General features: G+C 35.6%; 1 protein-coding gene across 4 annotated transcripts in view; it reads right to left on the bottom strand.

The window, feature by feature from the left end:
* Nucleotides 1–14,686, bottom strand: part of si:dkey-61l1.4 — a 95,208-nt gene that overhangs the window by 26,499 nt on the left and 54,023 nt on the right. For all 4 annotated transcript variants that reach the window (XR_012406882.1, XR_012406883.1, XM_021476488.3 and 1 more), the window contains 11 exons: nt 13,699–13,743; nt 13,497–13,616; nt 4,722–4,760; nt 4,562–4,615; nt 4,319–4,372; nt 3,663–3,770; nt 3,442–3,495; nt 3,289–3,342; nt 1,211–1,255; nt 1,067–1,120; nt 940–984 (listed from right to left, as the gene is read on the bottom strand). Coding sequence is in view for 2 of the 4 variants with exons in the window: in XM_021476488.3 (XP_021332163.2) it covers nt 940–984; nt 1,067–1,120; nt 1,211–1,255; nt 3,289–3,342; nt 3,442–3,495; nt 3,663–3,770; nt 4,319–4,372; nt 4,562–4,615; nt 4,722–4,760; nt 13,497–13,616; nt 13,699–13,743 (672 nt within the window). In the remaining 2 variants the exon portion in view is untranslated. The remainder of the gene's footprint in view (nt 1–939; nt 985–1,066; nt 1,121–1,210; nt 1,256–3,288; nt 3,343–3,441; nt 3,496–3,662; nt 3,771–4,318; nt 4,373–4,561; nt 4,616–4,721; nt 4,761–13,496; nt 13,617–13,698; nt 13,744–14,686) is intronic.

Below are 14,686 nucleotides of genomic sequence, written 5' to 3' on the forward strand. Positions count from 1 at the left end.
CCTTCATTCATTCATTCATTCATTCATTAAACAAACAAATAAATAAATTAATTAATTAATAAATAAATAAATAAATAAATTTATTTATTTATTTATTATGTACTGTATGTATGCATGTATGTATTGTTGAAGACAAAATTATTAGTCCTCCTTTAAACTTTTTTTTTAACATATGCCAAGTGAGGTTTAACAGAGCAAGGATTTTTATAGTATTTCCTAGTACAGCTTACCCCTGGAGAAAGTCTTATTTAGTTTGTTATTACTTAGTTTGGCTGGAATAAAAAATAAATAAATACATACATAAAAATGGCTAAGGTCAATAATATTACCTCTCTTAAAAAAATTATTATTTTTGATGGTCTACAGAACAAACCACTATTGTCTAATGACTAATTAACCTATTATACCCAGTTAACCTAATTAACATAACAGTTTAAGCCAAATACAAATAGGCTATCTTGCTAATTAACTAGTAAAATACCATGTACTGTTAGCATGACAAAAAATACATATAAACAAGTTATTAGAACTTAGTTATTAAAATTATTGTTTAATAATCATTAAGAATACTTCTGAAAAAAAGTTGAAAAATAATTCTAATTTAGCTGGAGGCTATTAATAAATTTTTTTTTTTTTTTTTTAAATGCTTAAATTATTATTTCTTCATCATTTAGCTGGATGACGATGCTTCCCGTTATTAGCATTTGCAACTTAAGAAGTTTCTTAAAATGCTATACATCTACATACAGCCTCAAAATAATAATTTAGTGTAATTAAATTTGTTTTACCAATCTTTGTCAGATCTATGGGTTTTACCAATTTTGTGATCAAATAGTTATTTGAAACATTAAAGATGTGCATTATTTGCATTTAATATGACTATCTACATAAAATACCTTGAATTTGATGTCGATGACAAAAAGATATGCCTCAACTCACCACAGTGCCTGCAGGACCACGCTTTCCATCATGTCCAGGATCCCCCTATAATATTACAAATTTTCACACTCAAATTATTAATACCTGCAGGTTGGGGGTTTACGAATGTTATAAAACAAGAACTCGCCTTAGGACCAGGTTGCCCTGGAATTCCTTCAACACCTTGTAAACCAACAAATCCCTAAAAAAAAATAATGATAATTAACTAAAATGTATTAACGTTGATCTTCCACACCATTTTGAACAGGAATGTGTAAGAAAGGATACTCACTGGAGGCCCAGAAAACCCAGTAAACCCCATTTCTCCCTTTGATCCCTTTAAATGATCAAAAAAAAGGGCAAAACAACAAAACTGTAACCAACAACACATTTTCAACAGTAATATTTAAAATATAAAGTGAAGTAATAGCAATCAGCACAGTACTCAAACACTGGTCACTTTATTAGGTACATCTAATCAACTGCACATAATTCAAATATCTAATCGGACGATCACATGGCAGAATCTCATTGCACTTAGAAATGCATATGTGGTCAAGAGGATCTGCTGAAATGACAAAATTGTGGGAAATGTTGTTTAAATGACTTTGAACATGGCATATTTGTTGATATTTTAGTATTTCAGCAAATGCTGAACTGCTGGCATTATCTCATCTCAGCGGTTTACAGAGAATTGTATAAAAAACAAATATACATAAAATAAATAGCAGTTTTGTGTGTAAAATTTCCTTACTGATTCAAGAGGTCAGACGAGAATCTGACTGGTTCAAAGGAAGCTGATAAAAACAAACCTAAAAGTAATTCAAATAACCACTCGATACAACCAAGGTCTGCAGCAGGGCATCTCTGAACACACAACAATTCAAACCTTGAGGAAGATAAGCTGCAACATCAGAAGATAAGCACACCAGTGACACTCTTCTTAGCTTAGAACAACAAAATGAGGCTACAATCCACACTGACTTACCAAAACTGGACAAGGAGATTAAAAAAAGTTGACTGATAAGACTAAGACACTTTAAGGGCACATTTAACAATATGGTTGAAGTTACCAATTCAAATTTGTACTCTCATGTGGTAAAGCAAAATTAATAAAAGTCACATAGATTGTAATATTTTGCATTCCGAAATGCAAAAGACTTTAAGTGCCATCTGATATTTTTCACTAAAATAAGTATTTTTCTGGTATTTTACTAAAGGCGATGAAAAAAAAAATCTTTGCCATAAAACTGAAATTACTGAACCTAAATACAAAAGGCTGAGTAAAACGCTCATGAAACTTGAGATGGCACTTACAGGCGTTTGCATCTGAACTTTTTATATACTCGGATTAGAGAAAGAGCGAAAAAGAAAGATGAACTTGTTGAAAAATATGCTTGACAGCAGTGTAAAGAGAGAGAGACATAACACAGTGCTCACAGAATTACATATACATGCATACACATGTTAAAAAACAAACCAGCAAACAGATTAAATATGGGAATGAAAAAAAGGAGTGCACTTTTATGATCACAGCTGTCAACTTTTTTTCCAGGTCAATGTGTCTTTGAATTAAAGATGCAGATATCAAATACAAGCCACTTTTAAAAGATGTAAGTGGGTCATAAAAATAGATTGCATAAAAAAATTCTAAACTGATCATTAAGATCTGCAGTGGGAATGCAGCCTAAGGCAACATTCAGAGAGTAGGGTCAGAAATTGGCATTAACAACATGAAAGCATGGGTCCAGTCTCTCTTGAATCAGCAGTCCTGGATGCTGCTGATGTAATAGTGTGAGAGGTATTATGGGGCACATTTTTGTCCCCTTAGTACAAACTGAGCATCATTAAAACGCCACAATCTACAGTACCAGTATACTGTAGCTGGCAATGTCCATCCCTTCATGGCCAGTACCACATCTTGAGATGGCTAATTACATAAGAATAATACAGCAAGCTCAAATAACCTCAAATTGGTTTCTTAAACAAGAAGGTCAGTCCACTATAATCATTAGCCTCCAGTCATCAAATCTCAGTCCGACAGAGCACCATTAGATAGTTGTAGGATATTCATAGCACGGGAATATATGGTATAATATATAGAAATCTCTACCATCATTCAGAATTTAAGCCTAATTAAGGCAGTTCGTAAAGCAAAAGTGGGTTCGAACCAGTACTAAAAAGGTGTACCCAATAAAGTGGCCATTGAGTGTAAATAATGTTTTTTTCCAAGAATTTGCCAGCCTGATCCACTAGGGGGCAGCACATGTGACTTTCCGCATAGAGTATAAGCACAAGCAGTACAGTCTATAGCATAATATATACATTAACAACATTATGAATAATAGATTATGAATTAGTTTACCCTACCTTTTGGCCAGTCTGTCCTTTATCCCCTCTTGGCCCAGGAGCACCAAGGAAACCCTGCTCATGGTTACATTCAAAAGGATATTAGTATTAATAAAATCCTGACATTAACATTTAAGAATACATTTTGGAATATAATGTAATCCCATATTGTACCTCCTCTCCTTTTTCACCAGGGGGAGCTGTGTCACCTTTGTAACCACGAGGACCCTGGAGCCACAACCAGAAATAAAAAAAGCATATGGTTTTCTGCAGGTACATATGTTCCACAGCCACAATATATAGCTTTACAGAATCTACGCAAAGGCATTAATATATCCCCACTTGTGTCCTAACCTGAACTATTACAGCTACTACAAAAGCTACTGTGCTTTCACCTGTAAGCCAGGAATCCCTGGAGATCCTCTTATGCCATCCAGACCTTTCCGTCCATCTCTTCCTTGAGTCCCTGCACGGCCTCGAACACCCTTTGGTCCCATGCCACCCTATTGTAAAGTGAATGCTGGTAACTAAACCCTGTAAGTGCTTTGCATAAAGCTAAAGTAACATTTAATGGTTTGCACATGTACAGTATTTAGAACATTCATTCATTCATTCATTTTCTTTTCGGCTTAGTCCCTTTACCAATCTGGGGTCGTCACAGTGGAATGAACCGCCAACTTATCCAGCATATGTTTTAGGCAGCGGATGCCCTTCCAGCTGCAACCCATCACTGGGAAACATCCATACACACTCATTCACACTCATACAATACGGACAATTTAGCTTACCCAGTTCAGCTCTACCACATCTTTGAACTATGGGGAAACCGAAGCACCTGGAGGAAACCCACGCGAACATGGGTAGAACATGCAAACTCCACTCAGAAATGTCAACTGACCCAGCCGAGGCTCGAACCAGCGACCTTCTTGCTGTGAGGCGATCGTGCTATCCATTGCGCAACTGTGATGCCTATAAATGTTTCTATATACCGTATATTTGCAAGCAGAGATGATGTACTATACTATAGTATGAATATTATGGGAATAGTTACCATATCACCTCTCCGTCCTGGTGGTCCTGACTGGCCTGGGTCTCCAGGTAAACCCTTCAGAATTACAACAAATTCACTACAGGCTGTGTACAATGACATATTACAGAGACACATACTCAAATGTAATGAACTTTTCTTTAAATAATTGTCACTCTTAGAGTAAACAGGACTATGGTGTGGTAGTTGGTGGTCATTATAAAAACCTTCACTGTATGTGTTTTGGATTATGTCCAGTAGACTCACAGGCAAACCAGGTCTCCCTGTCTCTCCCATTGGTCCAGGTTGTCCAGTCTCTCTCTGCAGGACAACAGGAGGACATGGTTTAGTGAGAGAGAACACTTGACATCTTTATATTATATAATGATGTTTTATTTATTTATTTATTATTATTTCAAACACTTACAGGCCACCCAGCAGCCAGCAACTGGTAATAAGGTGTCCTCTGTAAAACAAAGAAGAAAAAAATAGCTGTAAACACAGTTTGAATGTTTGCACATACCTAACCATACCTAAAGCTAAAAGGAAAACCTTTCAACACTCGTTTTGTTAACACCAAATATGTCCACTCTATTGCACCAATTAGTTATAACAACCTAATATTTTGTGTTAAGTTAACTTATCTTGATTAAATGTGCTGACAGCTTAAATATCAAAGTTTTACTTGGCTGAACTTATTAGATTTTTAAAGTCAGCTGAACTCAAATATATTAGTTAACTGCTTCAAACATTCATTCATTCAGTTTCCTTCAGCTTAGAACTACCAACTTATCCAGCATATGTGTTACACAGCGGATGCCCTTCCAGCTGCAGCCCAGTACTGGAAAACATCCATACACACATATACACTATAGCCACTTTAGCTTATTCAATTCACCAATACCACGTCTTTTGATTGTAAGGGAAACTGGAGCACCCAGAGGAAACCCACGCCAACACAGGAAGAACATGCAAACTCCGCAAAGAAATGCCAACTGACCCAGCCAGGCCCGGGACTCGAATCAGCTACCTTCTTGCTGTGAGGCGACAGCGCTAACACTGAGCCGTTGTGTCACCCCTCTGATTTAAATGATCTGAGCTTTAAATAGTACAAATATGTGCACATGAAAATAAATCTTTAATAAAATAAATTAACTTTAAAATTGTATTTGTATGCATTTTGTAGTTATATACACACACACACACACACACACACACACACACACACACACACACACACACACACACACACACACAAACACACACACACACACACACACACACGTATACATTTTTTTATTTATTTTAGTACTTAAATTTATATTTGTTTATTTTTGGATGATGACAGATGATAAACGACTTTCTGTATGTTTTAAAGTTGATTGTGCTAGTAAACAATGGCTTAAGTTAGGTTGAGATCATGATTAAGTACTTTATAATTTACAATAATTTGAATGTTTCAAAATGGATGCAAATCTAAAGTGAGAAATAGAGCATTGACAATTACCAACTAAAATAATAACTGAAATTAATTACATTAGAGTCCCCAAGAAATCAAAACTAACCATATGATTTTGTTAACTCGCATTGCTAGTTTTGTGCTGAACAATTCATCTGAGCAGGTCATTAAGAATCTTTAATTGAAATCTGAAAATGCACTTCCTTTTTTTCCAGTTAATTTGTCAGATTAAGTATATTTTAGGAATTGGGCGTGGCTAGCATACTTAACCACTCCCCTCCAGCTGTCAGTTTTGACAACAAACAGAAATGGTGAGCAGGAGGAGTCTGTTAGGTTGTAATAACTCTCATCATAAACCTTTTTCCCCATCTTTCTGAATGAAATGTCTATACATACATTCAACTCGCTGTAGAAACAACAAGCCACGCACACTGTTGTGTCATTTAATATTCTGTTTCTGTAGGAACTGCGTGACAAAATGAATAAAAATAACGGTCGCACCTTCCGGTTCATGGGGACTTTAAAGTTCTACAATTCACACAACTACTACTGTGTATATGTGTTAAAGATTTGTCAATCTAAACTGAAAAGAACATGTTAAAATACAATTGAAATAATATGCCTTCATCAAACAGTGTAAAAAAACATACTTATTTTGACCTGTACTTCTTGAAATATTAATTTCAAATATTATTTGAAATAATTATAAATACATTGCTCACAAACGGATGAAATTAAGATGGAGGCAAATTGTTAACACTTTAAAAGACAATTTAGTTGTATTTTACGGAGACCCGGAAGGGATGTGATGATGGGGGGGAAAAATAGGAGTGAACATATTTTTTTAAATGTTTGCGTTCCCTCACAAAACTGTTTTTCCACAAACACTTTCTGTTCACTTCATATATGTCTACCCTCCCATATTTGACCATTCTATGTGTTACCACGACTGGGGTGGAGTGACAGGAGACAACAGGAGGTAAGATTCAATATGCAGTTTATTCAATGTCAGGCAAGCAATGGTCAAATCAGGTGCAAACGGGTATGTTAAGGCAGTCCAGAATCGTCGTCAATATAACAGGCAATAGGTCTAAAGGCAGGCGGCTAAACAGGATAACAAAGGTACAAGGCTAGGATCGAGACACGGAGAAACAAGACAGGGAAACGCGTTGTAATGTTACTAGGAAGCAAACAAGACTCTGCAAACTGGTAGCGTGAGAGAGTGGCTTATGAATGGAGTGAAATCAGTCTGTGAACAGGGTCCAGCTGGTGTTTGCAATCAGGATAGATGACTGAACAGACGTGCGTGTTTGGGAGCAGTGCATGTATGAAAATGTAGTCCTGGGAAAAGCGGAAATGTAGTTTAGAGAGTTCGTGTGAAAACCAGCGATCCTGGAAAGCGATCGCTGGTTGTGTGACACTATCATCCTATCATTAAGTATTTTCCCATATTTCTCATATGTTTTTAATATTTGTAAGCATGCTGAAATTAATATGAAAATGTCTGTATCCACTTTCTTTCCATCAAAGCTGTGCGTCGATCGTCGCCCTTCCTATGCAACCTCTGAATCAGCGAATGCATTTAAAAGCACTAACCGACGAATGCAATTTTTTTTTCTTCCACCCAATTTTTTTACCACCTATTTTTCCCCACCATACCATCCCTTCCGGGTCTGCGTAGTATTTAGTTTATTTTTTGAGTGTTTTAATTACATTAAATGATACTTGTTCTAAATATGCCTAAAATATATATATATAGAGAGAGAGAGTTGAAGTCAGAATTATTAGCCTGCCTTTGATTTTTTTTTTCTATTTTAAACATTTCCCAAATGATGTTTAACAGAGCAAGGACATTTTCACAGTATGTCTGATAATATTTTTTCCTCTGAAGAAAGTCTAATTTGTTTTATTTCGGCTAAAATAAAAAACTTTTTAAATTTTTTAAAAACCATTTAAGGTCAAAATTATTAGCCCTTTTAAGCTATTTTTTCCCATAATCTACAGAACAAACCATCATTATACAATAACTTGCCTAATTCCCTAACCTGCCTAGTTAACCTAATTAACCTAGTTAAGCCTTTAAATGTCACTTTAAGCTGTATAAAAGTGTCTTGAAAAATATCTATTCAAATATTATTTACTGTCATCATGACAGAGAAAATAAATGAGTTATTTAAACTATTATGTTTAGAAATGTGTTAAAAAAAATATTTTCTCCGTTAAACAAAAATTGGGGAAAAAAATAAACAGGGGGGGGGCTAATAATTCTGACTTCAACTGTATATGTAATGTTACACTGAACGACATTTTCATTGGTGCCTTCTGTAAAATAAATAAAAATTAAAAGTAAAATAATAAAAAAAAGTTAAAAAAAAAGAAAATATTTTATTTTTATTTTTGAATACTCATTTTCATCACCTATATACGTATAATACATGTATATATTTATAATACCATTTTATTTATCTCAGTTTACTCTTTCACGCTTAAACATTCGTAATATACTGAATAGTAAATGAGCAAACAAGGAAGCTGTTTTAGACATCATATGAATAAATACATTAGAGACTGCATGCAAAAAGTGATGATAAGTACTCAACCCAACTATTACCAAGAACGATAAACTCTCTAACTCTCCAAAAAAAATCTCAATCTCAAACACTTAATGCCTGTATGTTTCAATTCATCTGAAGGAGAAACACAAGCCAGGGAGTGCTGAAAGGCATCTCTCCTGTTCAAACAGAGGAACAGAACTGAGGGACAGTGTACGCGGTCTCTGCTGTGTGGGCTGGAAAAGCCTGGAACCCACATAGACACACAGTCTCTGTCGCACTGTTATTAAATCACCCAGGCCGCCTCCGCTTTATTCAACATTTGTCTTGGCATATGCTCAACTTGGCACCGGGGCAGGGGTTCGTCTGCCTCTCTCTGCTGGTCCAGTGAAGGTGAGTTTGAGAGAAGCTAGGGAATCGGACCTCCCAGAGCACTTGATTCTCCCATGTCTCACTGAAACATCTAAACATCTGTCAAAACCCCCTCAAGACACTGCTATCATTATGCAGAGTGGGTAAATGGCAAAACACCACCGAAACAAACAATGCATGTAAGATGAATGTGTTGTATATAAAACTAAACAAGACATAATGGACAAACTTATAAAACAGTTGAAGGGCCATTGTAGAGAAATGTCTTTTTTTTTGTCGCTAGCCCTAAAAGAAACATTACACCTTTAAAAAAAAAAAAAAAAAAAGTTCTAGGTCTACAATTTTTTTAAGATGAACAGTATGTTTTTTGAACAATTATACCTTTTTGAGTCATCAATGGAGCAATAATTGCTTTTAATTACTGTAGAATATACTATTATAAGCAAAGCACAACTTCATGTATGGAGAGCCAAAAAAATATCTGTTCATTTACAGGTTCCATATTTTGTGATTTACAGTTTGTTATTGCCATTTATTTTGCAGATGATTTGAATTGCATTATGGGATATTGATATGTGCTCTGTCAACTTTTGGTCTTGAAAATCCAGCTGTGCAGTTTAACAAAATGACTTTTATTAACATTTTATAGTCTGAAACTACATTTTTCTATGACAAATAAAATCTAGACGTAAAACAAATTAACAATAAAAATACGGGAAGTTTGTTTTCAACTTTTTCTACTGTTATTTAATAACACTATGATAATATACTACTTCATTTCATCGACAAAACCAGTTAAAAATAGGAAAAAAAATACAGTTGCTAAAGAGCATAAATAAATAAATAAATAAAAGCACAGACAGACAGACAGACAGGCAGGCAGGCAGACAGACAGACAGACAGACAGACAGACAGGCAGACAGATATACAGGCAGGCAGGCAGATAGGCAGACTGATAGATAGACAGACAGACAGACAGACAGACAGACAGGCAGGCAGATAGATATACAAGCAGGTAGGCAGATAGGCAGACTGATAGACAGACAGACAGGCAGGCAGATAGGCAGGCAGAAGGCAGACTGATAGACAGACAGACAGACATACAGATAGATGGATGGACGGACGGATGGAGAGACGGACTGATAGACAGCTGGACGGACGGACGGACAGAGACAGATAGATTTTTTCTTGTGTTTTATATAAGACAAGTAAATAATGTGGTATAAGGAACAAGTTTGAAAAGAAAAGTTAAGATATTTGTTATACCAAAAGTGATTGTTTCTTTAAAATGACCCTGAAACAGGAGAACGGTCAAAATTTTGTAAAACTAAACGCAAATAAATGAATAACCTTTCAATAAGAAATTATTTTAAAATAATGCTATCACTATAATCCTTGAAGGACAAATATTCAAACATCTTTACTTTATTAAAACATGCCATCATATAGTAAAGATTTATGTGGAAAAATTGTGCTAGTCATTTTTGATAAAAATTTTTTTTACAAACGAACCAGACTTTCCAAAATCAATAGCCAAATTATACAATACACCTTATAAAAGCTGACCTTATATGTTGAAGCACTACCAAAATTTAACTTCTACAATAAAGTGGGGTAAAAGAAAAAGTCTGGTAGCACTTTAAAATAAAATTACATTAGTTTATGTTAGTCAGTGTATTTACTAACATGAACAAAACAACAAACAATACATTTATTACACTATTTCTAAATTATTGTTAATAAAAAATATCATTTATGGTTCATTTCTGTGCATTATCTAATGCTAATAAGCACAACTTTGGATTTCAGTAATGATTAGCAAATGTTGAACTATGATTAAAAAAAGCTGCAGAAGTATTGTTCATTCTTAATTCATGTTATATATTAACTAACATCAACTACAAAAACCTTACTATAAAGTATGACCTGAATTCCCTTACAGCAATGACTTTTGTTTACACTTTATGATTCTCTTTAGACTTATGGGTGAGAAAAAAAAGAGAAAAAAAAGATAAATCAATACTAAATGTCTAACACTGTATTATAAAGCTTTGCTGTTTCAGAAATGCACGACTCCTTCACCTACCACCCATGGCTTAATATACACACGACTTCTCTTTTAGGACTAAACTCATCAATCATGTTCAAGGATTCTGCCAAATGATGAGGAAGAACAACATTTGGACAAAAGAAACATCAAATAATGGCAAGTGGCCACGAGCAAATACAAGCAGATATCCACAACTGTTTTGAATTATGAGAATCTACCGGGAGGTCAGACCTGCGGTTTTACAATTACACTTAAGCATATGCTCAAAAATAGATCACAAATAAATATAACACAGGGGTCTGGCAGAGACGCAAAGAACGGGTCGTCCAGAAGCCTTGAAAAAGACAGGGCGGTGGCTTAGTTGATTTGTCCAACTTTGGATGAGGAGGATGATGTCATTTATCCAGATTAAACTAAATAGTTATAATTCAGCCTTAAGACTTTTAGTGCCATCTTTTAAATTGAGGTGCATGGATCATTTTTCAATACTACAAACAGAAAACCAGAAGTTACAGACTTTTTTTTCTGTATGATGTATTTCCTGCGACGCAGTGTCACAGTAGGTAGTGCTGTCGCCTCACAGCAAGAAGGTCGCTGGTTCGAGCCTTAGCTCAGTTGGCGTTTCTGTGTGGAGTTTGCATGTTCTCCCTGCGTTCACGTGGGTTTCCTTCGGGTGCTTCAGTTTCCCCCACAGTCCAAAATTTGGTACAGGTGAATTGGGTAGGCTAAATTGTCCATAGTGTATGAGTGTGTGTGTGAATGTGTGTGTGTGTGTGGATCTTTCCCAGAGATAGGTTGCAACTAGAAGGTCATCCGCTGCGTAAAAACGTGCTGATAAGTTTGCGGTTCATTACGCTGTGGCAACCCCGGATTAATAAAGGGACTAAGCCGACAAGAAAATGAATGAATGAATGATGTATTTCCAACTAATACTGAATATTGATTAGGGGGTGGAGTTTTAGTATGCATGGCGTATTAAGTTGTTAAAGTGACGTCATCAGAGAAGGACTGACTCCCATTACAGAGCAGATGCATATGGTCAGATTTGAAATAAACATTGCCAAAACAATCAGCATATTTATTTAAGTGGATTAATTTGCACAGATTGTTTATTTTAAGACAATGTCTTAACAATGTGCTCTAGCAAAATTAACCGTTTAAATTTTGATTTCATGCACACTTTAAAGACCAGAATGCAAGACAAATGAAGTTACTGGCATCTAAAAGAATGAAATGATTGTGAGCTGCCAAAAAGAACCATTAGCAATCCAGAATAATCAATAACTTCATGTTACTTCATGTTTTCTTTACGACTTAGTCCCTTTATTAATCCAAGGTCGCCACAGTAGAATGAACCACCAACTTATCCAGCACATGTTTTACGCAGCGGATGCCCTTCCAGCTGCAACCCATCTCTGGGAAGCATCCATACACACTCATTCAAACTCATACACTACAGACAATTAGGCCTACTCAATTCACCTGTACCACATATCTTGGGACTCTGGGGGAAACCGGAGCACCCGAAGGAAACCCACGAGATCATGGACGTGGAGAGAACAAGCAAACTCCACACAGAAACACCAACTGACCCAGCCGAGGCTCGAACCAGTGACCTTCTTGCTATAAGGCGACAGCACTACCTACTGTGCCAAAGCATCACCTGTTATAATCAATGATGACATTTTCAGTGGTGTCTAATCTAAATGTATCTGATTATGTTCCTAAACTCAAACACTAAACCTACCAACAAGAAACGTCCTGGTCAAGTTGTGCATGCAATAAATGCTCAGATTGATTAACTAGTCATTTCAATACTTCCTCATCAGACTTGGACTTGAAGTGAAATGATATAATCAACACCAGCATTTACCGTTCAAATAAGAGTATGACTGATAAGAGCTGAAGAACCCCCAGGAGTTAAAACATCATTGGTAAGGGATTTGGTAAGAGACATTTAGTTTCACTGTAAAAATTATTGCACCAATTAGTTTTAAATTTTGAGTTAAGATAACCTATCTGGATTGAACTTGTTGAGAAACTGGAAATTTCAATGTTTTCTTGGTTTAAAAGATTGAGTCAACTGAACACAGATATATTAGTTAACATAACTCCTTCTGATATCTGAGCTTTAAATAGTTAAAATAGTTTTAAAACATGTTCTCAGAGCTTTGTATGATTACAGTGGACTCAAGTCATATGGAATGTTTTGACAATGATATTGGTTCTCTTTCTGGCCTTTGAACATCTCGGGACCCTTGTTCTCAGATTTCATCTAAAATATTTTAACTTCTGCTCTAAAGATGAATAAATTTAGAGCATGGATTGGAACGACATGAGGGTAAGAAACAGTATTATCATTTTTAGGGTGAACTAATCTTTTATTCATTCATTCATTTTCTTTTCAGCTTAGTCCCTTTATTAATCTGGGGTCACCTCAGTGGAAAGAATTTGTTGCATGTATTTGTATTTCTATACATGCTATTGATATCAGAACGTGCATATAAATGTAAATACCAGTATAGTGTTTTAATATACATGTTGAAAAGTTAGGGCAAACCAACCAATCAGATCAAAGTATGGCTTTGGGAATACAGGTTTTAAAAGACAGGATCTTAGAACGAATCATTTTTGACTTGATTTGACGTTGATTTAGTGATGCTAAATATGTTATGAGAAAGGTTTTTGTTGCCTTGAATGCATGTAAACCTTTGCTTAAGTAACATAAAATAATGGGGCACATAAAATATTTAGTGTGCTTAGGCCTACCCTGAATGCAGCCCAATCCTCATCTGTGTTTCTCCAAAGGTACAAGGCTGGGAGTCCCGGAGGCCCTGGAGGTCCTTGTATGCCTCTTAGCCCATCCATTCCCTGGACACCTTGAGATCCCTGTCAGGACATACGAGTACATGTAAGTGTCATCTTCACAGAGGGCTACAATGAGTTGTATTTATGCAATGTTCTTCCTCACCTTATCACCCTTGTATCCAATATATCCTCTATTACCTGCACAACCCTGTGTAAACAACAAGAGCAATCTTGAACAGAGTCGCACAGTACATTTGATGCAACATTATGGGGCCACAGAAAAAAGTGTGAAAACGCTGTCATCAACCATCAAGTTTACAGAGGATTTCTTTACATGTCCAAATAGATTCATGGAAATCATGAAGCAAATGACTTGGTGAATCCATTAGACTTATGAGCAAATTAATATTTATAGGCTCATGCTTTTTTAATCTTATGTATATTACGTAATGTGACACTCTCAGACATGCCAATTCGCACAGTGCTGCGCTGCCAGACCCCAAACCATATGCAAAGTGCACATTTATTACTGCAGGCCTGATATTTTGGATTCATTCATGAAGGCCATAATTTAGAAATGGGCAGAGGTAGTAATGTATGATTAAAGATGTACTCCTCTGAACTTCATTAAAAGATGAAAAGATTATATAACATTCAGCTTTCAAGCAACGATGCGTTCCAAAATAGGACTAAAATAGGTTTGAACATGAAGTGAGTTTAAGAATCGGTTTTCAGACTAGCAATTTAATGCAACTTTAGTTTGTGACGGTCATGTTACTATAAAAGTAATTACATCTTTTGAATGCATAGTAATGTACTTGTTTTAGCTGTCACTTCATCGTCAACACTTCTAGAATACTTTGTTCTGATTGGTCAAGGTGTGGTTAGATTTACCATTACTCATTAAAATGACATGTGCATAAAGCAGTCCTCTGAATAATCCATGGAAACATTAATTATGCGTTAGGGTGAAACATTTCATTCAAAATTTACCACATTAACCAACAAAATAATGCTTTGCTTTGGAAGTAACTTTCATGCTACTGGGCTTTCTACTTTATTACACTATTACAATTAAACAATGGACATTTTTGACCATTGTGCATGCTGAAACATTCGAAAGATTCAGACTGGTCAATTGAGACATATAA

Source organism: Danio rerio, chromosome 5 (genome assembly GCF_049306965.1).
Source record: "Danio rerio strain Tuebingen ecotype United States chromosome 5, GRCz12tu, whole genome shotgun sequence".
In the NCBI taxonomy this organism is placed as follows: Eukaryota; Metazoa; Chordata; class Actinopteri; order Cypriniformes; family Danionidae; genus Danio; species Danio rerio.